General features: G+C 43.1%; 1 protein-coding gene and 4 non-coding genes across 5 annotated transcripts; 1 reads left to right on the forward strand and 4 right to left on the reverse strand.

The window, feature by feature from the left end:
- Nucleotides 1-2,506: 2,506 nt before the first annotated feature.
- Nucleotides 2,507-2,580, reverse strand: TRNAT-UGU. The gene has a single exon. It is a non-coding gene; the product is annotated as a tRNA-Thr (tRNA).
- A 2,001-nt stretch (nucleotides 2,581-4,581) lies between these two features.
- Nucleotides 4,582-4,663, reverse strand: TRNAL-AAG. Its single transcript has one exon. It is a non-coding gene; the product is annotated as a tRNA-Leu (tRNA).
- A 1,626-nt stretch (nucleotides 4,664-6,289) lies between these two features.
- On the forward strand, nucleotides 6,290-6,362 carry TRNAM-CAU. Its single transcript has one exon. It is a non-coding gene; the product is annotated as a tRNA-Met (tRNA).
- Nucleotides 6,363-11,986: 5,624 nt separating this feature from the next.
- Nucleotides 11,987-12,060, reverse strand: TRNAT-CGU. Its single transcript has one exon. It is a non-coding gene; the product is annotated as a tRNA-Thr (tRNA).
- A 3,039-nt stretch (nucleotides 12,061-15,099) lies between these two features.
- On the reverse strand, nucleotides 15,100-24,553 carry LOC121147760 (glutathione peroxidase 6-like). The gene is made up of 5 exons (XM_040967663.1): nucleotides 24,473-24,553; nucleotides 20,510-20,660; nucleotides 16,811-16,925; nucleotides 16,387-16,486; nucleotides 15,100-15,291 (listed from the first exon to the last, which is right to left on the reverse strand). The coding sequence occupies exons 1-5, from the start codon at nucleotides 24,551-24,553 to the stop codon at nucleotides 15,100-15,102; spliced, it is 639 nt and encodes a 212-aa protein (XP_040823597.1).
- Between the last annotated feature and the right edge of the window lie 440 nt (nucleotides 24,554-24,993).

Raw genomic sequence — 24,993 nt, forward strand, 5'->3', positions numbered from 1 at the left:
TGCTCCAATGTGTGTCCATGTAACTCATTGTGTGTGTGTGTGTAATGTGATTTTTATGAAGTTTTTAGCACTTTTTTACTTCCTGGCACTATAAAATTATTGCATCTCATCTAATCAATCTCCTGCCCCAGTCCTGTATCAGCTATTTTTTCAAGGAGACTTGATTCCTTTCATAAAGCAATGGTATTATATGCCAAGATCTTTGTATTGAGTCTCCTTATTATAAATTGGATGTTCTTGCTTTTAGGCACTCTCAGTTGACAGAATTACTAAATCTCAGTGTGTGTAACATGATATTTGTGTGTTCTTATAGCTATCACACATATATGATCGTACATAAATAAATAAATAAATATGTATTGTGCTAAACATGAGATCATATTGAAGTCTTAAACGCTAATCCAGACCACATGGATTATTCTAACTTTCTCTTGACTGTAACCTTCTACATCAAAAAGGAGAAATCTGGCTTTCATCCTCTACCACTCATCTATTTAATTGTTCAGTTCCAATATATGTGCACAATGGTTTTGGAGTTGTTCATCTATACTTCCCTGGCAACAACATAATCAACTCCTGTACAATGCTGTGTACAGGGCTTTCTGTCTTTAAAGATTACAATTTCCAAAGTTGCTTAGTTCATCACCTTTTCCCTCTCCTCACTTGAATGGATTTGCTTCCTAGATCTGTGATAGTTACATTTCTTCATAACAGTTTGTATTACTTCCTATATAGGATCCTGTATGATAGGAGAATTTCTGCAAAGCATTGTTTAAGAAAGTCTTTTGCTCTCACTTTTATTTCTTCTTGGCAGGCTTCAATATATGGGTTAGCTTTGGTACAAACAGCGCAAAATATTAGTAATCTTCAAATGTCAGGATTTTAATATGTATTTGTTAAAGATGCAAGACTTACCACTCCATTTTGTTTGAACATCATTACAAATATGTAAGAAAAATGTTCCCAAATCCCTTGTGCATTGTCTAATGTGTTTGTGAACAAGCAAGAGTCATGAAAGGAGCCACTGAGATATAGTGGGCCGGTATCTATTGCGTTATGCTATTTTACGAATGTTTGAGGCATACACAATCCCTGTCATCGATGACAGTTGTCTGACCTTTTGTTCATTGTTTTTCAATTATACAAAAATTTTAGTTAGATGCACTGTGTTGATAATGGTTTCAGATCCAGAAATCCTATGAGAGACAAATAACAGAAAAGTTTAATTCTATCTGGAACATACATATGTTGTCAAAGAGACTTGCAAATATTCTACATAGCTAAATGTCTGAAGGCCATAATAGAAAGCATACTTAATGCTTTGAAAATCACATGTGGGCGTGGCGCAGTGGTTAAGGTCCTCGCCTTGCACGCCCGGGATCCCATATGGGCACTGGTTCTATCCCAGCAGCCCCGCTTCCCATCCAGCTCCCTGCCTGTGGCCCGGGAAAGCAGTCGAGGATGGCCCAAAGCTTTGGGACCCTGCACCCGCGTGGAAGACCCGGAAGAAGCTCCTGGCTTCGGCTTGGCATAGTATCGGCCGTTGCGCTCACTTGGGGAGTGAATCAACAGACGGAAGATCTTCCTCTCTGTCTCTCCTCTCTGTATATCCGCCTTTCCAATAAAAAAAATAATAAAAATAAATCTTTAAAAAAAAAAAAAAGAAAATCAGATGTACCAGATGGCTTGCATAGCATCATGTAACATGGAAACAAGTTTTTTGGTAACTTGTTTTCTAAAAGTCCTATATTACAGCTTGGACAAATTGGAAAGAAATTATTCAAATTAAAGGTTGAGTTGTCTATAATGATCATTTCAAAAGGCTATTCATTTAAAATTACTATCTAATGTCAAACTACAATAACAGCATTTCTATACATATTTTTAAAAATCTGTTGAATTTACACTCATAATTTTACAACAAAATATTTTTTGTTATAGAATGGCAGGACGTTCTTTGGTTTATCACTCCTTACAAATTTCAACTAAGGTGGACAATTGTTGGTGTTGATATTTGAAAAGTATATTTCAACTTATTTATTCCTTTTGTATTTTTGGTGCAGCCCCAGAGATGCACAGCCCTGGCAATCATAAGCTGTTCTTAGTTCTTTTGGTAAAATTATCAGGGGGGTTGCAAATACTCTGCTCCCCAAATGCAAGCATCATCTTGAAAATAGCCTACTTCTCCACCACCGTTTTTTGGTGGATTAACTACTTCTTAACTTTTCAGAACTCTTCTGAATCAGCCAGAGAGCCAGACCTTATTAGAGTTTAGAGATGCTTTCCTCTTCACTTATAACAGGTGTTGAATCTTGCATAACCTAATGTAGATTTTGAATCTGTTTTCTTGGGAGAAAAGAAATTTTTTATAACATAATTCAACAGCTAATTAAGGTTTATGTCATTTATTTTATGGGTGGCAGTTTTGTAGTCAAACTGGTTCACACTACACCATGGATACGTGCAAATATGGATGAATGAAGAGTTCCCCTCAAGGAAAAAGTAAAGGCCCCACTGGGAGTCGAACCCAGGATCTCCTGTTTACAAGACAGGCGCTTTAACCAACTAAGCCATAGGGCCTGGAAGTGCTATTTGGTTTACGCTGAATCCATCCTTGATATCAAACTAAATATTCTCGTCAGTCCATTCGATCCGTAGCGGGTAGCTTTGGGAAAGTTGAACACATTCCAAGAACACGTTTTCCATATTCAGATACACTACCACACTATCACAATGGAAAGCCTTTGGGAGGGCTCCATTAGCGCTTCAGTTAATCCAAAAGATCACCGTCAGCTGAAGTCGGGGCTACTCACCATTTCCAAATGAGATAATCTTTGCCATTACTGCATCTCTCAGCTTTTTCAGCTGAGGTTCTTCATTCGACTGCTTTAAATGGGCATCTCCGCACACAAGACCTCCACGGAGAGTCTCAGACAAGTGGGTTAGGGCACTCTCAGAGCTTACTGGCAGGGCACCTGCTCGTGGCAGGCAGCAGGTTGGAGGAGACGGCAGGGAGCATCAACCCTTTCTCAGTGTGGACCGCTCCAGTGTCCGCTGCCTGGGCTTGTTTTTCTTTAGCCTTGGTCTCAGCTCCTCCACGAACAGGCTAAGTTCTAGTCGCTTTATTTCCTTAGGCTGCTTCTGGCAAGATCGAGGATCTGTCTGTGTCTCTAGGTTAGGAAAAATAAGAATTCCAGGCGAATTGTAGGAAGCTCACGAGAATTCTCTGGAATCTCAACCTTGTTTCGTTCATGGATCCTTTGAGCAGTGAATTTGGAAGCATCTACAGTGATTATGACTACAGAGCTCAAGGGTGAAGAGTAGTTGCCTTCATCTTCAGCTGACGCTTACGGTGGGACCCACAGTGACCCATGTACTGTACGCCTTGTGAAAGCATACAGCCAAATCTGTAGCCAAGAGTTTAAGTTGAACCTTTATGTTACTGAAGTGAAAGTGTAAATTAGATACAACTATGACAACTTTCAGAACCTGAAAAAGTAAAAAATAAACAGAAAAAATAAAATATGTGTTATAAAAAAAATCAGAAAAATGTATAGTATATGTATGTATAGTACTAGTAGAGACTGGTAAAATGGATGAAGCTAACTCTGTTACTTTATAAATAAGTGAAAATTTCAACTCTTAACAAATATATTGCACTCTCAGACCTTCAGTGTTACCAAAGAAAGAATAAATCATTGGTAGGCTAAACAAATAACTTATTTAAAAGGATATCCAGAAATTGGAAGGCAAATTATGGTTCAAGACTTCATTTGTGATGAATGTAGCAAAATGAAAATTCCAAATATGGAGGAAAATAAATAAATATGAAAATGTGATACAAATGGTAACTCATCAATAGATATAGATGGATTATTCAAAACATGATATTGAACTAGTTGGATAGCCAACTAAGAAAAAACAAATCTGAAGTCGATCTGCCACCTGTGATTTAAAAAAAAGCTGCAAGTAGATATAAACTTTACAAGAATAAAGAAAAAATCACAAATATAACTACAGGAAAGATGAAGACAGAATTTTTCTATGGTGCTGAGGTAGGAAAGAAATTTTTTTATGAAATTTGGGCCCAATGTAAGTTTGACATCATTCATTGCGTTAAAAAAAAATTCCTCCTGGATGTAACTTCATCCTCTTAAAAATGCAGAAGAATAAAGAGCAATGAAATGAAGAAACTGTGGACAAAATATCTATTTTTTAAATATGTAGCTTATACATCTCAGCAAGAAAAAAAATGCCACCTCACAGGGAAAAAAACATATAAACCATATGAATACTGCACTCATGAAAAAGAAACAAATGGCTCTGAAAATATATTAGTGTCAATGAAAGAAATGTAAAAGGGAAACTACAGGAAAAGGAATAAATGGACAGTTCTTAGCAAGCAAGCAAACAAAAATAAAACAACTGTTTTGGTTGTAATAGTGAGATACCATATCAATTTCGGTGAATTCTATAGCAAATTAGCATAGATGTGGTGACATAAAGCAAGAGAAATGACAGTTGGTGTAGTTAGGTGTCATTTTCCTTTCTGACGGCTTTCTCCTTTTGTAATAATAAGCTTGGCAGCGGTGGGATTCGAACCCACGCCTCCGAAGAGACTGGAGCCTTAATCCAGCGCCTTAGACCGCTCGGCCACGCTACCACATAACAAAATGTTTTGGGACAATCTTAAATGATACCAAAGGCACAAACCCTATTGTTTTTATGCAGAAAGGATTCTGCACCGGCAAAACCTGCAAATAGCTCTCTCTTTGAGATCCCTTGCCTTGCAACTGGGAGATTAGCGTTTGCCTCCTGTCCTCTGTTCTTGTGGTATCCGAGAATAAAGATGCGAATGCTTACTTAGTAAAAGGACTCCGTCCTAGAGCAAATGGTTAGAAATCGTGGTCCCGGCAGGGTTGGGTCTCTAATCCCTCAGGCGTGCTTGGAGCGTGCCGAAGGGAAGTCACTTTGGGTCTCCACAAGCCGAAGGCAGAGGGACCCCATCTCCACCCACCCAGGCTCCAAGTGATTTTTGCGTCTGCATGTGATTTCTTCCTGTGAAATCTGTGAAAAGAAACAACTTCTGAAAAAGGCCTTTTGCGCCTTACTCCTCGTGTTGGGGGCCATGATTCCCAAAGTTCGGGGCTGCGTGAATTCGCCCTGAGCGTTGGGCTTGCCTCGCCGCTCCCGCGCGGATGGGGAGTGTCCTGCAGGCCCACCCCCACGTGCGGCGGGAGACCCGCGCGTCGCATCGCCTCCCTGCCACGTGTCCTCTCCCTCAGCTCTGCCTGGCCCACTTGATGCTGCCCTGACATTGTTTCAAATTCCAGCAGTGAGTAGTTCTTGGCAAGTCACTTAAAGTTTTCAAGCCTCACTTTCGTCATATGAAGAAGGAAGACAGTAAAACTTCTCTGAAAATTGGATGGCATAACCTTCATTTTGAACAGACGCATGTCAGCTGCTTGAAGGAGTACTTGGCTCACATTAAGTACTCAGTGAACCTTACTATCTCTTTGTCATAAAGTTTTTATGTCATAAAGTTTTTATGAGTAACCTTTCGAACTCAGTTTTCCATCCTACATGATAGTGACAAATAGCATTCCATTTTACAGATGATAAACCTTTCAAAATTAACAAACGCATTGACAAGAAAGCCAAATGAATTTTAGTTAAATCAATAGATAACATATAGACAACTTTCAACCGACTCCTATAATTTGAAATTTTTAAAATAGTCTAGTTGGGTCAGGTGACCTTATCTTGGAACCCAAGAGTTTGTTTTTCTTTCAGACCATTCTCAGTCATCTCATTTTCTCCCTCCCTTCTATTCACATTAGAAAGGGCCCTTCAGCTAAGTTGGTCAGGCACAGCCACCACACTTAGGAACCTGACGTGCGTCCGCATAAGGACACAGCAGAAGCTCCACTCTTGTTTTTGCAGCCTGCAACTCTTCCTGCCTGTAGACCCATGTCAGGACTTTTGTTCCTGTCTGTCACTTTCTAGTGGTGTCTTCTCACGTGTCTTGCTGTGGACCAATGTGAACAATCTGATGAGATGTGATGGCTCACATGGTCAGTGATGTTTAAGATATTGTGGAACATCCACTGGGGCGCATATTTATTTAATAAAGGATAAAATACTGAAATGATTTTTGTCAAGAATTAGGACATACTTATAGCAATGCTAAACAATATAATGGCATATATTCTTGTTTTGCAACCTTTTCTGGTGAAGCTACTACAAGAAAACTGAAAGAAAATCATGGGTCGGTACAAAGACAGGGGGTGCCTTCTTAGCGCAGTAGGCAGCGCGTCAGTCTCATAATCTGAAGGTCCTGAGTTCGAACCTCAGAGAAGGCACGACTATTCTATTTTCCAGAGAGCTGCCCAAGCACAAAGTATTTAAACTGTCCTACCCACTAAGCTTCTAAGGTATCAACATGATATCCCGGGTTTGGGTCCATTTTGGACTCAACTTCAGCCGTCACCACAACAGTGATTTGGTAGAGACTCCGGCACATTGTAAAACTATAACCTGAGTCCACACATCTGTATTAAAGTTAGTGATTCAAAATAATACCAATATAATACCAATCCCTCAGCTATTGGTAACTGAGTACGTTGCCTTGTACCCACACACGTTGTAACATTACTGGGAGAAATTCACCCACTAACTTGTGGGACTTCTGAGCCTGGTTAATGTCAGATTTGTGCTAACTGTACCACACAAAAGCTGGGGATGGTCTGGACTAGGACATGGTGCCCGCCCACAGCACACTGTCAGTTCACTTCATAGATGGGGCTGATGGCAGCACTGACCAGGTATGCCACTGATTCACTAGTATGTACAGTGGCTGGTGCAGGTGATGAGGTCACCTTGGGGGACTTTCTAATTACATCACTGGACTCAAACCCCAGCCATAAGGAAAATCAAAATATATGAAGTGTATATATTGAAACTAAGCTTCGTCAGTTGCTGGTGCCTGTGCAGTGGATACAACGCCCAGATGCACATGGGTGATATAACAGCCAGTTCATCTAGGCCAGCAGAGGACGCTGAGCGCCTCATCAGAGGATGGAAAACAGAACAACTCTCTTGACCAAGCTCTGTAACATGTTCCTTGCATCCTTTGGATGCACTAAGGTGAACTTGGCCCATCAACAGATCTTGGAAAAATGTTCTCGACCACGGTGCAATGAAGCCAATAGCATCTCGGAACTATCAAAACCACTCAAGTAACACCCTTGTAATATTCTTCCCCACTTGGGGGCACTTAGGCATCATCAAATGACTGTCCCCCAGCCCCAGGTGCTCCTTGTGGCCTGGGAAGGCAGTCGAGGATGGCCCAAGACTTTGGGACTCTGCACCCAAGTGGGAGACCTGGAGGAACCTCCTGGCTCCTGGCTTCAGATCAGCGCAGCACCGGCCACTACAGTCACTTGGGAGTGAGTCATCAGATGGAAGATCTTTCTTCCTGTCTCTCCTCTCTGTGTATCTGAGTTTGCAATAAAAATAAGTAAATCTTTTTTAAAAAATACATTTTTGGCAAGCAGTTAGTATTTTGTTGAAGATCTTTGTCACATGGCTAAAATAACAGACCTGTTTATTCGCTAGTATAAATCATGCTTTCGACGCTTGATGCTTGATCCTAACACTGCCATAGCAAATCACCACAAACTGGGTGGCTTAAAACAGTTTCATAGTTAAAGAAGCTGAAAATGTGGAATTCTAAGGAAGCATCCCTCCTCACATATTCAGCTTCTGACAATTGCTAGTGGCAAATAGCAAAATTAAAGCAATGTGGTTTAAAGAAAAGTGGTTAAAGATTTTGACCAGCTTTATTTTTAATTCTATAACCAAACAATCTTTGATTCTGCTAAACAGAGTGAATGTTTCCATGAGCCAAGAAAAGTGGTTTGTATAGACAGATAGGGCCTGAAGAAAGGGGAAACAAAAGACACACAGTGGATCAGTTATTTCAAAGCCACTTTCTTTGTAAGGTGAGGACAATGAGACAGAATAGGAAAATGATGGATTCATGGACATCAGGTTAGATCAAGTTCTTTCTTTTGTGCGCTGAGTAAAGCGGATGGACCTTTGTGTCACACCAACTTGTTTATCCTAAGTTCCAATAACTAGCTTAGCTTCAGCTTGGTGGTGTAGCGTTCTACCATTTCAACTTCAGTCCTCGCTGCTGTGGCCCAGTGCAGGAATTCAATCTAAAGCAATGTCCTGCTGCACTTTCTGTTTCACGTTAGCTCTGCTTGGCTTTCCTTCCTGCGGTCAGTAACTGCAACCTCTGCCTTAGTTCTCAAGAATCTTCTTGCCACTTTATCTTCCAGTATCTAAATCTCCCTCTTTACTATTATCAAGGTATCATCTACTGGATTAGAGACCACTTTAATTGAATACTATCTCATTAAAACTCAATTCCTTTTACAAAGTGCCTGTATTCGGGCTGGCCATGCACCCACCAGCATGCCCGAGATGTGGCATTGGGAGAGGCTCTGATGGAGGAGCTTGGGCAACTCCTCTGTCAGGACACAGTCCCTGCAGGTGAGCACAAGAACCAGGACAGAAAAAGGTACCCACAGGCATATATTTGGCACAGGTTGTGGGCAGACCAGGCTGAACCAGTTCACATCACCCGCTGGCAAATCCAAGTACCAGAACAGAGTGTGGATCAGGCCAGGTTTGGTGCCAACACATACCAGGACACAGTATGCTGGGATTAATTGCTTGCTGGGCTGGGCTAGGCTGTAACCCCCACCAATGTCAGCTGGAATTGAGGGTGGGCCAGACCAGGCTACTGCACCCACAGGCACATGCTGAAGTAAGAGGGGCCATGCCAGACTGGGCCATAGTACCCAACCAGCACATGTGAGAACTGAGGGGGGGGGGGGGTTAAACCAGCAGGATGAATGTGGAGGGCCCCCTACTGGACTGCCACTCTCACCAGAAAGCATGAGTTGGAATGGGGCAGACCAGATCAGGCCAGGCTACAACACCTGTGGGCTTCATGTGGGCTAGATCAGGGAAAAGCCAAGCTTGGTTGACTGTTCCAATTGGTGCAAGCATAAATCAGAGTGGGTGAGGGTTGGTTGGGCTTTGCCACATCATCAGCTGGCAGATGCTGGCATGGAAAGAGGGGGCTAATTCTGTCAAGTTAAACTGCAGAACCACCTGGAGAGAGCATGTTCCAGGAATGGGAGTGGCCCAGTAGGGTAATAGTGGGTACCTCCCTCTTGGGTTGCTACTCGACTGCTGAGCATGAAAACCAGGGGCAGGCATGGCTAGACAAAACGGCACCTGCCAGCATGTGTGTGGGCTGGATAGTGGGGTTGGTTGGGATGAACTAGGCTTCAATGCCCATTGATACGTACGAGAGCTGAATGGGATGTGGGACAGACTGAACAAGTCTGCTGTACATAGTGGCAAGCATGGGAACCTGGGTAGGGGCCAGGTTTGGTGGGGGTTATTGTGGGTGACTCTGACTAGGCTGCAGCTCTCTATGGTTTATGTGAGGGTCAAGTGTGTGTTGGGCAGGATCGGGCTGCACTGCAACACCCATCAGTTCACGTGGAAGACAGGGCTAGAAACAGAACTGACTTGGTAATTGCAACCACCAGTATGTGCATAAGCTGATTGAGGCGACAGATGGTGCCAGACCTTGAACTGGCAAACACACACAAGAATCAGGTAAAAGTTTCAAGAATCAGACAAAGTTTCTTTGGAGATCCCTCCAACTGAACTGCTGATCTCAGCACCCCAACCATGAAGAGAAGTGCAGGTTCCATGTGTCAAAGCTGAGCCTCCACAGTGGCTCAGACGGAGCAGTGGACAGCATATCCAAGTGCACAAGGAGGATATGGCAGTCCATCGGAACCTGCAGAAGACACCTGGTACCACAACAGAGGACAGAACAAATTGATATCCGCCCCAGCCACGTGTCGGCAATGAAAATCTGGGCAAACGGAAACTCCAAAGTGGACTATTGTCAACCAGTGGATTCTGGAGAGATATCATCGTGTTTGGAATGGTGAGATTGACAGCAATTCAAAACTGTTGAACTGTCAAAACCACTTGAGCAGAACCCTTGGAGCATGCCCCTCATTGGGGACCTGGGATGGGTGGGAGGCTTCTCCCTTTATCTCTGCTTACTCCAGATACAGAAAAACAAACAAACAAATAAATTTTTAAAAAGTGCCTGCTTTCAGATGACATTCCAGGTCGCATTAACAGTTATTGAGGATTAAGTCTTCAACATCTTTGAGAGGTACATAATTCAACCAAAAATATGCCTGGACTTATTCACAAATTGAAAATAATATCTGGGGCCTGACATGATGGCTCAATTGGATAATCTTCCCCTTGTAAGCACTGGGCTCACCTACGGGTGCCATTTTATGTTCTGGCTGCTCCACTTCCATCAAGCTCCCTGCTTGTGGCCTAATAAAGCAGTCAAATATGGCCCAAAGCCTTGAGACCTTGCACCTGTGTGGGAGACCCAGAAGAAGCTCCTGACTCCTGGCTTCAGATCGGTGCAACTCCAACCATTACAGTAATTTGGGGAGTGAGCCAGTGGATGGAAGATCTTTCTATCTCTGCTTCTATCCCTTCTTTTTTTCTGTAAATCTCCCCTTACAATTAAAAAAAAACCAAAAACTATTTAAAAATAAATAAATACTAGTTTCCAAACAAGTGTAGCAACAAATTAGAGATAATGAAGTGAACTTGATTTTTATGTTCTGGCTGTGTCACTTGTGCTTACTCATCAATTCTTCCATCTGCTGTATGAGGTCAGCTTATCATTACTGCCTTTCACAAATGAGAAAGAGGCTGCCCATTGAGCTAAAGCAACGTGCCACAGGTCCCTTAGCTCTCAGTGAAGCCGCTAAGGCTTGGGTACAGGCAGTGTTACCTACCTCAAAGTCCTAATCAAAAGGTCTCAGGCAGAGAGGAGAGTTTTCAGGTTAGCGGAGCTTGATCCTGCTACCATGGTACTTTGAATAACAATAGTAAGCACACTGCAAAGATTTCCCATTGAACAGTGGGAAGTCAGTCACTTCTAATGTCATCCAAGAGACAGGAAGGGGCCTGTGATTACCCAGGCCCCACCCTACACACTGCCCTTACTCTTTCCTTGCTTTATGCTTCTCCATAGACATCAGCAGACTCAGATACATTTGCTTCTTGCACATAATCCGTGCGTATGTGTGTGTGTGTGTATTTTGTGTGTGTGTGAGAGAGACAGAGAGACGGGGGTGGGGGGAGAGAAAGAAATGCCCCTATGAAAATTTAAGACCCTTTAGAGCAGTGACTTACTAGCTGTGTTCAGTGCTTATTTTCTCACATCAGAAATATGCCTGAATTGTGAAAAAAACCAAGAGTTTATATTTATTAAACAGAAGAATGAGTGGGAGGTTAACAAAAAAAAAAGTGTACAATTGCCATGAAACCCTAGGGTCAAGGTTAAATCATTTTATTTGGTAGAATTCCCCAAGCTGAACTTTACTCACAGCGACGTAGTCCTACCCCCTGCAAGTACCCTAGTTTTCCGTACTGGCCAGCAGTGCATCCATTATTTTATCTTCTCATCAGAGGTGAATTTTGTAATTGGATAGTGTTGGAGTCAAAAATATACATCCTTAAGTCTGGAGGTGCTGTAAACAGAACATATTTAAGGTGTTCAGAAATACTTTATGATGATTGAACTAATGAGGTCACAATATTGGCCCTGTTTTATGATAGTTTTATGCAAAACTTTAGTGAAAAATGATTGTGATAACTGGAAGTGTTTTGCATTTGAATGGTCATCATCCTAAGACTGTCTTTAAAACTCCGGGATCTGAGTAGGTTGCTGCAGAATAGCTTATAAGCTACGTGGTTGTCCTGTGAGGCCATTAAGTTTGACAGCAGGCCAACAAACGAGAACTTTCAGAAAAAGCTAATTTGCTGGGGGGAAAAAAACCCGCACAAATCCAGGCCCTACTGGGATTCGAACCCAGGATCTCCTGTTTACGAGACAGGCGCTTTAACCAACTAAGCCATAGAGCCACGTGAAGGAGCCCCTGCGGTTGAATTCCACTCACTTTACAGCTGTTAAACAGAGGCATTTACACGCTCTTTGGAGAAGATGCCAACTCCCAAAAAAGATTCCCTTCTTCACCACGCAAGTTGGAGACTAAAACCACACAGAGGAAAGCATCAGGCGGTGGCAAGATCATAAAAAGGAGCGCTACACAAATTTACGCAAAGCCGTGGCTCTACAGCGATGGTAAAGACTGGATGGAAGAGAGAGAGAGAGAGAGAGAGAGAGAGAGAGAGAGAGAGAACTTCACGAAGTTCGTGGAAAATGCACCCCGTCTTCCACCAACTGTTTGAAGTTCTTGATGTGTGCGTGTGTGCGTATCTTGGAGTCTTCAAGGACCTCTATGCCACAGTTGTTGGCCCATGACCCGCTTAGGGATGCCTGCAATTGCCCGGGAGGGCGGGGCGATCCGCGTCTACTGGTGTTGCTTCTCGAAAGCCGCTTCCAAAAGGACCGCAAAGCTCTGCTCCACCTGCAGCGGCTCTCCAGGGGCGCGGGGTTGGCCACTGCCTGGTCAGCTTCCTCCCGCAGGAACGTAAGGGACAATAAAACATCCGCCAGCGAGAAAAGCCTGAATCTGCACAACCCGATTTCCTTCCACCTTTTGTCTGGTCCTCGTGGGCTTGGTTTATGTCACTCAGGCATATCTGAAACTTCAATCACACAAAGGGGTACTATTACGTGGTCCTCGTCCCTCTGTCGTGACTCCCCCTTGGATTGTCTCCGCTGGCGTTTTTGCCGCGCACCTGCAGGGAGCCCAGCGCACAGGGAGAGCGAAGACCCTGGGAGGACGGCAGGGGAAAGGGCTCTGGGACGCTGAGGGGTCCGAGGGGTGCAGGTGCAGGTGCAGGGAGGCTGCGGAAGCCCTTAGCAGGTGGGCAGACGCTAGTGCCCTGCAGCTTACGAACTGAACGCTAAATAAACCTCTTTGGTTCACAAAGTACTCAGCAATGGAGTTGCTGGATCATATGACAAGCCTGTTTCTACTTTTATGGGTTTTTTTTTAATTTTTAATTTATCAAGATACAGTTCCTTAAGCTCAAGGATTTCCCCTTCCATCCTGTCCACACACTGTTTTTCTTTACGTTATAACAACAGTACAGCCCCTCAACAATAGTCCATCATTCTTCTATTTAAGTGTATCCTGACATTGTAGGTATAAACAATGTTATACATTCCAGCATCCTATGGAAAAGATATATTTAACAAATTTATTGGGAGTTTTTTATTCAGAAGTAGAGATGCATACTGTGATGCATCTCCACAGTATACTTGCCTCCATTCTTGATAAATGTATGTATATACATGCTTACCTATGCATCTATAGACTCGTATTTTGCGTGAAGATGGCCTTATAGCAGAGAAAATGTAGGATATTTGTCTTTTGGGGTTTGGCTTATTTCACTAAGCTGTTTCTAGTTTTTAAAGAAATCTCCCTGCTATTTCCACAACAGCTGTAACTGGTTTGCATCCCCACCACCTTGTGTAAGAGTCCTCTCTCCACGTGTTTGCTAGCATTTGTTGCCTTCTGTCTTTTTGATTTCTCCCTTTCTGTTTCAGCTTCCTGCTGACATGCCTGAGAGGGTGGCAGTTGATGGCTCAGATGCTTGGGTCCCTACCATCCAGGGAGCCCAGCATGGACTGCCTGGCTCATGGCTTCATCCTGGCCCAGTACTAGCTATTCAGGCATTTGGGGAACAGGATTGAGGATGGAAGATCTTCCATTCCTGACTCCCCCAACATCATCAACTTTAAATCAATAAAAATGCATTCAAAATGATTATGAAAATGAGGGAAAAATAATTTTATTTCATTTCCTTATCTAATCCTATTTTCTTCCTTTCTGATTTCCTGAAGAATGCATCCATCTAAAAAAGATTACATTTTAAATTATGAAACAACACAGGGCAAACAGGGCTTCCCAGCAGGTCCTTTATAGATCTGACAGTAGGAATGATTTTTGTTTCCCTATCCTTAATGTTTTCTGCTGCTTCTGTTTTTATATTTTAACAGTGACATGCATTCTTTTTAGAAACAAAAATGTATTGAGAAGAGAAGATTCCTTGTAAAGAGAGGCTTTCTCTCATGTCAGGGTCAGCCAGAAGACTTGGATGGGAGGGGTTCAATCCCAAGAGACCTGTGTTCACAACTACAGCAGCTCTGAAGAAAATACTGATGTTCTAGCACAGAGTACCAAAAAAACATAGACAAAGTGAGAGATGAAGGGATTTAAGTAAAGACATGATATGGGCTTGGGAAAACACCACATGGAGCCAGGTTGCTGCAGAATTTGTGTTTATTTGAGACAGGGAGAACAAGGTTAAGACTGAGGGAGTCTCAGATTGAGGCTAAAACCCATCATTTAGAATCAATGGACATCCCGGCCCATGTGCCATTCACCTGACCCCATTAAGGCTTTGGTAGGTCCAACCCAAAGGGTCTTTGAAACCCAAGTCCATCCTGGAGATGGCTCTCCTTTCATAGAGATTAGGTTTCTGCTCTTGCTTTGCCCTCAAAGTCCTATTTCAAAACTACAGATGTATAAAGAATAAAGAAGTAGAAGAGAAAGAGTTTAAGCAATACCAGAATATCCTAAAATATCCTGTTTTACCTTGCTTTCTTTAAATCATCAGGATGGAAAAACATGGATTCCAGGGACTTCTAGGGATTGATTTTTTTTAGGGCTATGAACAGTTTGAAACATCTGCCGTACAATACTATTTTCCTTCAGGATCAATTGAAGAGGAAATTTGAAATTTCAGTACCAGATAGTCAAAGTTCTCTTTTCCTTCACCTTTAAACACATGTCTATAAAACATACATATACAAACACAAACACCCACTCACAGCTCCACACATGCACAGCAGGTGCTGGAGTAGTGTGGGATCACTTGGTCATACGGAAACCTGAATAGAAAAGAGTGTGGAATAAAGGATCTTTTGTTAGGTAGTGTTGTGAGTGTAAGGCAGGGCGGCTCCTTCTGCCCTTCCTACCGGGCACTGGACTACCCAAGATAGCTTTTGATGTCTTCTTTGACCTTGTTGACTGGAATCTTATGGGACCAGCGCATGACAGGGGTTCCACTAGTATTCACAAAGAACTTCTCAAAGTTCCAACGAATGTCATGGACCTTCATGGGATCCCAGAAGAGATAGTCCGGTGAGCCCAAGAGTTCAGATGTTGGAGGGCAAGAGTTCTGGAGCAGAAATGTGAAAAATGGACATATAAATTTATCCCTGTCCCTAAAGAAGCTATTCAACATCATCTATTTTAACATATGGACTATCATACTTCCAGTCAATCCCAGTCACTTCAACCCATCATCTCTAATTCAACTACCATCCAAACATCCCAAGGTCAGAGAATAACATTAAATAGAAAGCAGTCCTTCTTTCCCCTCTCTCCCCTCTTTTCTTATGTTTTTATCCTTGTGCACCAGTAAAATAATGTCTTCTGTTTCCATGGAAAATTGTATTATTTCCACAGTTTCTATTTCCTTAGATGAAAACCAATTAGTTGATTGAAGGCTGTGGTTTTCAGAGTTTGGATCTTCATAGGCCAGTAAAATAATCATTTGTTTTTCTGGAGACCACTGTAGAATAACTAGCATTCGTTTTACAATAAGAAAAATAAAATCTATTACAATCACAGATTCCAAATTTAAGAATTATTAAAGTAATAGTTTGAGCCACATACAACTTATGATATCACTGTTTTTGAGAAATAGATCTGTTTACAAGATGTAATTCATCATAATTTAATATCAGAATAAAAGATAATCTTTATGTATAATAAGATCAGTTTTATGAAAAGCTCCTCTCATTGTCATTTTTTTTTTCTGTTTGGTGTTGATGGGTGAAAATTTCAACAGGGATCAACCTTATTTGTAGACAAGTATTTGGGATGCTTCCATCATGATAGCCTGTGGTTCTAACATTTTGTGACTCTAAAGATCCTTATTATACGATACTCTGCCTTATCCATTTCTGTGCTTGTCTCGGGGAAGAGAATATGCCCTATTAATGTCTTCCCAATCATTCTATAGCACAGTTCATTGCATGAACTAGGAATCTGAAAACTGATTGGTAAATGAATCTTTATGATTCAAAAAAGGAGGTTAGTCAACAACGGAGCTATCATGGATAATGCCCTCTCAGCAGATATTGCCATAATCCTTGAACTTACCTGAACGTCTGTTTCCAAAGAATCCAAATCCAATCCTAGACATGAGCTTCATTCTATTCAGCAAACGCCTTCTTGACTAATCCAGGCCTGGCTGATGTTTACTCACCTTGAGAAAGGTAAAGACTTGCTGTTCATTTTTTCCATTCACATCCCCTTTCTCAAAGAGCTGGAAGTTGGGGACAAAGCCACCACCTGGGCGCACGTACCTGCAATGCACCAGAAAGTCCCAAGAAGATCCAAGTTAAGAAAGGGATGGTTGGTAATAACCACTCCCAACTCACAATAAAAGGAAATCTGAACTAAAGTGGGGGGTGTAGACAGAGTAAGTCTTTAGTTTAAGAAAATGGGAAAACAGTATTTTTGAGATTATCTGAGCACTACCAATAAAGCTAGATTGAATTTGAAGCAATATGGTGATATTCTTTGACCCATTAATCTACTGTTCATTCTCAAAGTTTACAGAATTAGAAGACGCAAATGAAGCAAAATATTTAAGAGACCTTTGATGAGTTCTTATGAAGGGTACTCACTGGATTCCAGAAAGAATTTCTGAGTTCCTTCCTGGTTCTTGTTTCCCAAACTGGTTGCAAGGAAAACCCAACACAGTGATGTCATTTTTCAGTTCCTCCTGGAGACTGTTGAGTTCTGTGGGTAGAGAATACACAGCAGGAGTAGGCTAGTCAGAAGCCCTAGCACAAGCAAGGATTAACACTGGACTTATCCATTTATCACATGAATGAACTAAGGACATGGAAGGGAATGGTTCATGATTACAGAAGTTGAGAAGACAGAATAGTATTTTAAAACACAGGTTTCCAAAAACTCATCCAAGTGGCTGCTGATTCACCTTGTGCATTGTTTTCCACCAGTGACTTCACTTTCCAGTGCAAAGAGGGCTCTTATTTAAAAATAACAACAACAAAATAAGACAGTGCAGACTGACTTGCTAGACTGCCAGGTAAGGGAATAGCACATGTTGGCACATGTGAGATGTGGGTCTGGGAGTGGGCCTGTGTGGGGAACTTGGATAATGCCCCTTGTGGGCCATAGCTCCTGCTAGTGAGCATATGAGTCAGGGTTGGGTGTTGGTCAGGCTGGGTAGGGTTGCTTCACTTGTCAGCAAGTGTGGTTTAGCTCTGCAGGGTGCTGGTCCAGGTTACAGGCCAACCATAACACACTGGCATGTGTGGGAGCCAGGATGGCTAGGACTGGGAACAGATCATGCTGGGCAGGGCTACAACACCTGTTGGCCTGCATGTGAGCTGGCCACATGCCAAAGTATGCTCCCAAACTGGTGCATACTTGAGCCATAATAAGTACAGTTTGGTTGAGCTTGCTGAAGCATCAGCTGGCAAGTGCTGGAACTGGGGGCAAGTCCTGTCAGACTACACCATAGAACCACCTGGAAAGTGCAAGATCCAGAGCAGGGAGTGGGCCCTGTAGGGAGACTGTGGCACCTCTCTGATGGGCTGCGTGAGAAGCGGAGCTAGGGCAGACCTGGCGAGATATGCAGTAGCATGTGCCAGCATGAGTATAGGCTGGATAGCGGGGTTAGTTGAGTTAAGCTCCAACGCCCATTGACATATGCAAAAGCTGAATGGGAAGTGGGATAGGCTACCCTAGTCTTCTGAATATACTGGCATGCACAGGTACCAGGGCAGGAAACAGGCCTAGTGGGGTGATTGGTGGTTACTCTAATTTTGCTGCCGTTTGCGCTGGTGTATGTGAGTCTTGAGTGTGTGGTTGGTAGAGTTAAGCTGGACCACAGCATCCATTGTTTTGCATATGAGATGGGGTTAGGGACAGAACTGACCAGGTGACTGCAGCCACCAGTGTGTGTAGCCTGATATGGGTGATGGACTGAGCCAGACTCCATATTGCTGGCACACACAGAAGTCAGGTTTGGGTCACCTTTCACGAGGTTTCTTGGGGACACCCCCAACTGGATCACTGGACTCAGAACTCCAAATGCAGTGAAAATCACAGGCTGTGAGGTCTGATCATGGAGTGCATGTGTCAGAACTGGGTCACCGGGCCTGCTGAGGCCTGTGCAATATGGTCACATGCTCATGGGAGACATCTAGAACTAAACAGCTATCCCAGACAAGACTCTAAGGAAGACTATGTCAGTTGGTTGGCCTTGGGAGGATTTTTCTCAATCTTGGAGCAATGAAATCAACAGTATCCGAGAATCATCAGAATCGTTATCCTTGAAATATGCTTCATATTGGGGACCCCAGGATGACATCAGGTAGTCTTTCTTCATTCCCAGGATACTAATTCAGTTAGGTTGCTGGAAGCAGCCCTCTCCCCTTCTCTCTCCACTTTCCCCAGATACCAGAAGATAAAAGGAGACTGGATACAGTTACTTTATCCACTTTTCCCCATTCCTCAACACTCCCCACCCTAACTGGTGGTCCACATGGGCATTCATCCCTCTTAACTATGTAAGCATCATCAAAAACAAACTGAATTTATTATTTTTAAAAAAAAGATGTATGAGGAAGTTGGAAATGCTGGGTAGGGACACATCAATCCAGACCTTAAGAGTTTCAGATTGCTTGGTAAAGTTGATCTGCTGACTTGTTGGAGTGGGAGCTGCTGCAGGCATATTTTACAAGGAAGGAATGACTTCTGGGGTCTTCCACAAATGAGGACACTGCATTTGCAGGTAATCAAGGGAGCTGAGATGGGGTGGGTTAGAGGGGGAAACTGGAGGATATGTCTGAGTCAGGCCAAGGCACCTGTTCATGTGGGAGACCAAGGCTGGGCTAAGTAGCCTCACTAGTTTCTGGCTGGTACACACAGGAGCTGGAGCTTGGAGCATGCCTGGCAAAGCTATACCACAGTAATCACCCATGAATGTCAGAGGAGAGGGTGGAACACATCAGCCTGAGCCATAGCACCCACCAAAAATGAGAGAGAACCACATCCGGGAACAGATTCTACAGGGGACTTGTGGGTTCACCTTTGTGGGACTGCAGCACCCAGTGGTTTGCATGAGAGCTTGGGGTGGTGATGGACTGAGTCAGGCTAAACTAGAGAACTCTAAGGCATCATCAAATGACTGTCCCTCCCACCCTCTGGATGCTGATGTAGTTTGACAGCAAGGAGTGGTCTTCCACCCCAGCAGATCAGAATAAAATGAAAAGAACTGAAACATCTGTCCCGCCCACCTTCCTCCATACCTCAACCTTCCCCATCCTAACTGAAGGACCGCATGGGAATGCATTCCTCTTAACTATGTAAACAAATTAAAAATAAAATTTAAAATGTAAGAAACAGTTTTGTAGCTCATCAATGTCACAAAACAAGTGACCATGATAGATCAGGACAAAAATAATTCTATCTCAGATTTATAGCCACATGGAGACAAAATATGAAATTTGTGTAAATCACCAAAAACAAATCACAAAAATTGGTTAAACTTTGCTCCAATCTTGACAATGTGAGTGATTGCATTTCTTCAGTTACTTTGTTCCTCTCATTTTCTAGGTATGTATATTAAGATATCTAATCACGCAATTGCCCCCATTTCTTCATTTATTTCTTCTTTTTATTAAGATATTTATCTACTTACTTTTGAAAGGCAGAATTACAAGAGGTAAAGACAAAGACCATCAACATACTGGTTCATTGTTCAAATGGCCACAATACCCAAGACTGAGCCATGCCAATGCCAGGATGTTTCTTTAAGTTCCCCCACACGTGTGGCAGGTCGAAAGCATTTGGACCATCCTCCACTGCTTTTCCTAGGCACATTAGTGGACAGTTGGATAATAAATAGAGAAGCTGGGACTCTAATCAGCGCCATATAGGATTCTGGCACAATGGCTGGTGGTTTAAGTCACTGCACTGCATTGGTGGCCTCATCTTCATTTCCTGAAGGCATCCAAGCCAGAGAGAAGATTCTGTTCCTTGAAACAGCTCCCAAATCATTTAGCACAAACCCAGGTTTCCTAACACCTTCTTACTAATAAATTTCATGGTTCCCTACCGTATCTCTTTTCCCTCAGGTACTGAACAATTTATTCAACTTGTAATTACAGATGTGCTGCTATCGGACTTCGGAAAGTGTTAGTTCCCAAAACTGCAGCCAATAGCCAGATTTAATTGTCACGTGGTCCCTTATCCCAACGTCCCAACAACACATTAGCAAAATCTTCTGGAGTTAGACTCTGGCTGTCTAACAAAGCCAGTTTCAAGAAAGTTCAAACCTGAGTTCTTACCAGGATACTGAGCTGTATAGTCGCAGTAGGTGGCCACATTGACAAAGAGTATGTTCTTGCCGGAGTACTTGGAGAACTGGATATCTTCTCCATCAAGGGTTTTGGCTTTGTAATCATAGACGGTGCCTGACACACCTTGGTTGCAATTCACCTGAAATGTAATGACATGAAAAAGCTAAAGAATATTTCCCAACATCTGTGAGTTTTTCAAAGCATTCACGTAATATCTTAAAATTCCAAGAACTGAAAGGGACTTTTGTAAACTAAAAATACTCACAAGGCCTGATGTCACACTAGAATAACTTACCCTTTAAAGTCCATTGTTGTATGTACAACAAGGCAAGTACTTCAGAGTGCTCTGTCCTCTGGAGTATTACCATCATCTACCCCTATTCTCTATCTTGTACTTTTCTCCCACATCCTTATTCTCCAATATAGACATATGATCCTTCTCAAGTATTCTTAACAGATGTTGACAGAATTTCTCCTTACATAAACTTTACATGAATTGCTCATTTGTGTGCTTTGATATTCCAATCACTGCTCCCCGAAAATCAGGATCTACAATTTTATAATTGGCTCTGCATTTGGAACCCACTAAAGGGCCTTTCCAGGCTTTGTCAATGGTGGACTCGCCAGCACCCATGAACTCATCCTCAGTACCCACTTCTCAGCATGACATTGTTGAGAACCACCCTGGACTGCCTAAGGATTAGGGATTATACAGTACAAAGCACAGAGGAAAACTTTTCTACCCAAAGCATGTCAAGAGAAAAATTAAAGAGTGGACAAAACTTGGAATAAGAGGCAAGATGTTATCTCTCATGACAGATCAGGTTCTTAACTACATGGAGAAAAGCCATAGCATTTGTAAGTTGAGTATCAAGACATCTCAGCCTTTAAGGTCTGCCACACGGAGGGGAAATTGGCTATGGATGAGTCTACATGAAATCAGTGAGTTTTCTTGTCAGAACACTGAAAACAATAGCCTCTACTTCATTGTCTTTGCAGAGAAGGAAGTTTGAACTTGGATAGGCCTATGCATCCTAACATTTGTGCCTACCATTAGGTTGTCCTATCTTTGGGTTCTATATCTATGAACTCAACCAATGGTAAGTCAAAAATATTCAGAAAAAGTTATATATGTACTGAACATAGAGAGATGACTCTTTGTTACCATTATTCCTAAACAATACAATATCCCAACTATTTTCATAGAATATGAGGTTGGTGTTGTGGCACAGTGGGTTAAACTATTATGTGGGATTCCAACATTCCATATCAGAGTTCGTTTCTAGTCCTGGATATTCCACCTCACATCCAGCATTCTACATGGGGCTGGGAAAGCAGTAGAGGATGGCCTGAAGCCTTGGGACCATGTGCCCACATAGATACCTGGAAGAATGTCCTGGCTCCTGGTTCCTAGCTCCTGGCTTCTTGCTTCAAATTGGCAGTGTGGCTATTTGAGGAGTGAACCAGCAGACAGAACATCTTTCCGTCTGTCTCTTATGCTCTTTATAAATCTTATCTGCCTTTCCAATAAAAATAAATAAATCTTTTAAAAAGAAAAGTCACATGGAAATCATCCTGTGAGCTGGTTTTTTTGTGTGCAGCCATTCTCCTGGTCTTTGCACTACTTTAGCTCGGACTCAACAACTTCCAAAGCTTGTTTCCAGCATTAATATCACCCTGTGCACTGTGAAGTAGAATCTTTGAAAGTTGCAGGCTAGCTAGAGCTCAGTCCTTCCTGTCTAGCTTCCAGTTTTGTTTCAGTTGATTTAGGTCTATCAGAAAAAGGAAGGATGACATAGAGCACAGCTTCGCATGCTTAGGATGATTTTCCACAGAAGGGACTTCACACTCAATCAGGCAGCAGTAGCTTACAAAGACCTGGATTCCCCACAGAGGTTTCCCTTTCAAGTAAGTAGTCATCTTGGTTGAAAGCAAGTGAGCTATCATTTTAACTCAGCTTCCATTCTTTCAGCATTTTGTATACAACTCCTTACATTTGCTGTGCACCCAATAACAAAAGTTAAAGTTGTATGGTTGGAGTATTGAATATGGTCGACCCAGGAAAAGAAGAGAGTTGGCTAACAAGCAAAGAGTATTTGTTAGCCACACTTCCGGGTGAGGTCCACCAATCCAAGGGAGGCATTGGGCCACTGGAGTCACACCGTTAGAGTGGTGTTTGGGGGTGACAGAGGCACCTGACTGGCAAGTAGGGTGGGAGTAGGGCTTTAGTGAAATAGAAAGTTATATATAGGTCTTAGTGAACTTTGCAGTCAGCTAATTCTGGAAATTGGGGATATTTTCAGTAAAGCTCTATACCTGTAATGGGAGGAGTGGAAGGCCACCCTAGCAGTTTTGTTGATGCTCCTCCACCTTGACCAACCCCTCTTCCACAGTTGTCCCTACAAAAGCTTCAAGCTAAGGTTTGGGGGCCTGTATCAACATCTCTTGGGGGGGGCACTTTAGAAATGCAAATTCCTGGGTTCCCCCTTAGACCTAAAGAACTCCTCATACTTCCTGGCAGCTTCCCAGGTGATGCTTCTGTGGGCTCAGGGCTGGGAATCTCCACACTGCACAGGAAGGGTCCTCAAGAAACTCATGCAGAGTGACTTATGAAAAACATGCTTATACTCTAAAATATTGGGATCATGTTTTCATTTCCTTTTCCATGAACTTTTCAAAGTTCTCGCATATAATGAGGTATTGTTCACCACATTTTAGAGAAAGGAGTCATATCAAAACTATAAAAATTGTAAAAGGCCCTAAAAGAGACTGAGTTATTGAATGCCTTTGTCTTTCTTTTTAAAATTTTATTTATTTTATTACAGAGACAGGGAGAGATATCTTCTATCCAATTGATATACCAGTTAAGGAGAAACTGGGGGGGGGGGGGTAAGGGTGGGAGGGAGAGAGAGAAAGAGAGATTTTCTACTAGTTTGTTTCCAAATAGTCACAATGGCTAAGGCCAATGCCAGGAGCTTCATTTGAGTTTCCCATGTGGGTGAGCCCCAGGTACATTAGCAGGGAGTTGAATTGCTAGTGGAACAGCCAGGACTTGAACCACACGCTGGCCCCTTGAATGTCTTTTTTCCCTCTAGTCATCCCCTCACTCCTAACCTTCCCACATTGCACCCACATTTCTTACCAGGTTGACGACTTGCGACAGTGTGGAAATTTTCTGCACAATATCAAGTGTCAGGAGATTTGAAGCAACATTAACATCTGCGAACAAACTTCCTGCTGCATTCCCACGAATTAATACTGGGAAACACTATTGCTGGTGTAGTGCTTTATTATTCCTGGGGAAGACTTCCATTTCCCTGACCGAGTCTCCTAAAGCACATTAAACAGCTCCTCCCCGCAACCAGCTCAGCTTCCCACAAATGCCATCTGTTGCCCAATGACTACCTCATTTCCTGTCCCAAGTTACCGACAAGAGTGGATCAGACTGGCGCCAGAGCTTTCAAGAGGAAATGGAGGGCCCGGTGGCATGGCCTAGCAGTTAAAGTCCTGTCTTGAACGCCCAGCGGCTCCACTTCCCATTCAGCTCCCTGCTTGTGCCTGTGGCCTGGGAAAGCAGTCGAGGACAGCCCAAAGCTTTGGGACCCAGCATCGGTGTCCGGATCAGCGCAGCACCGACCGTGGCGGTCACTTGGGAAGTGAATCATTGGACTTGGACGGAAGATCTTCCTCTCTGTCTCTCCTCCTATCTGACTTTGTAATTTAAAAAATTATAATAAATAAATCTTTAAAAAAAAAAAAAAAGAGGAAATGGAAAAGGGAATGCACCAAGGGTTTCCTTCCCCCTGCCCCTCCCCACAGTGTTGGCAGAAAGTTGCAAAGACTGGAAGCACGGCTCTGGTCTCGGAGGAGAGGAGAGGAGAGAACTTCTGGCCTTTGTGATGAGCAGGGTCGTCACAGCACACTGACATTATCCAATATCCCCTGTGGGACACTCACCTTTTCTGGCTCCTCCTGAGCAAAGCTGACCAGGAGCAGGGACAAAAGCCAGGCAGCCCAGAGCTGTGGAGTCATGGTTCCTGCAAGTTTAGGCAACTCTTAGGTCCCCAGAGGTTTCAGCCTTTTAGAACCCTTGGCAGAGGCCGGTTTGCAGTTGCGTGGCCAATGGCAGAGCAGGGTGCGTTCCAACCCTCTCCTTCTCTGCCCCTCTTCCATGCACACCCTCTCACCCTCCTCTTTCATCCCTCTCCTCTCCCTCCTCCCCTCCCGTCACCTGTTCTGGCAGGTGACTGTGGAGACTCCCTTTTTGGAGCCTGAGGTACTGCCCTGCCCCACTCCACATGACTGGCAGTTGCTCGGTGCTGGCTAAGCATCAGAGCAGGAACGCAGCAGCACTGAATCAAAGCCTGATTTTGGAGTGGTTGCCCAGGATGACTATTTCCCCTTAGGTTCATTATTCAACCAAGCCAACAGTGCTTTTACATGATGAGGTCCACCTGTGGGGGATTGTGTGT

Source organism: Ochotona curzoniae, unplaced genomic scaffold (genome assembly GCF_017591425.1).
Source record: "Ochotona curzoniae isolate NIBS_2020 unplaced genomic scaffold, NIBS_Ocur_1.0 scaffold_461, whole genome shotgun sequence".
Taxonomy (NCBI): Eukaryota; Metazoa; Chordata; class Mammalia; order Lagomorpha; family Ochotonidae; genus Ochotona; species Ochotona curzoniae.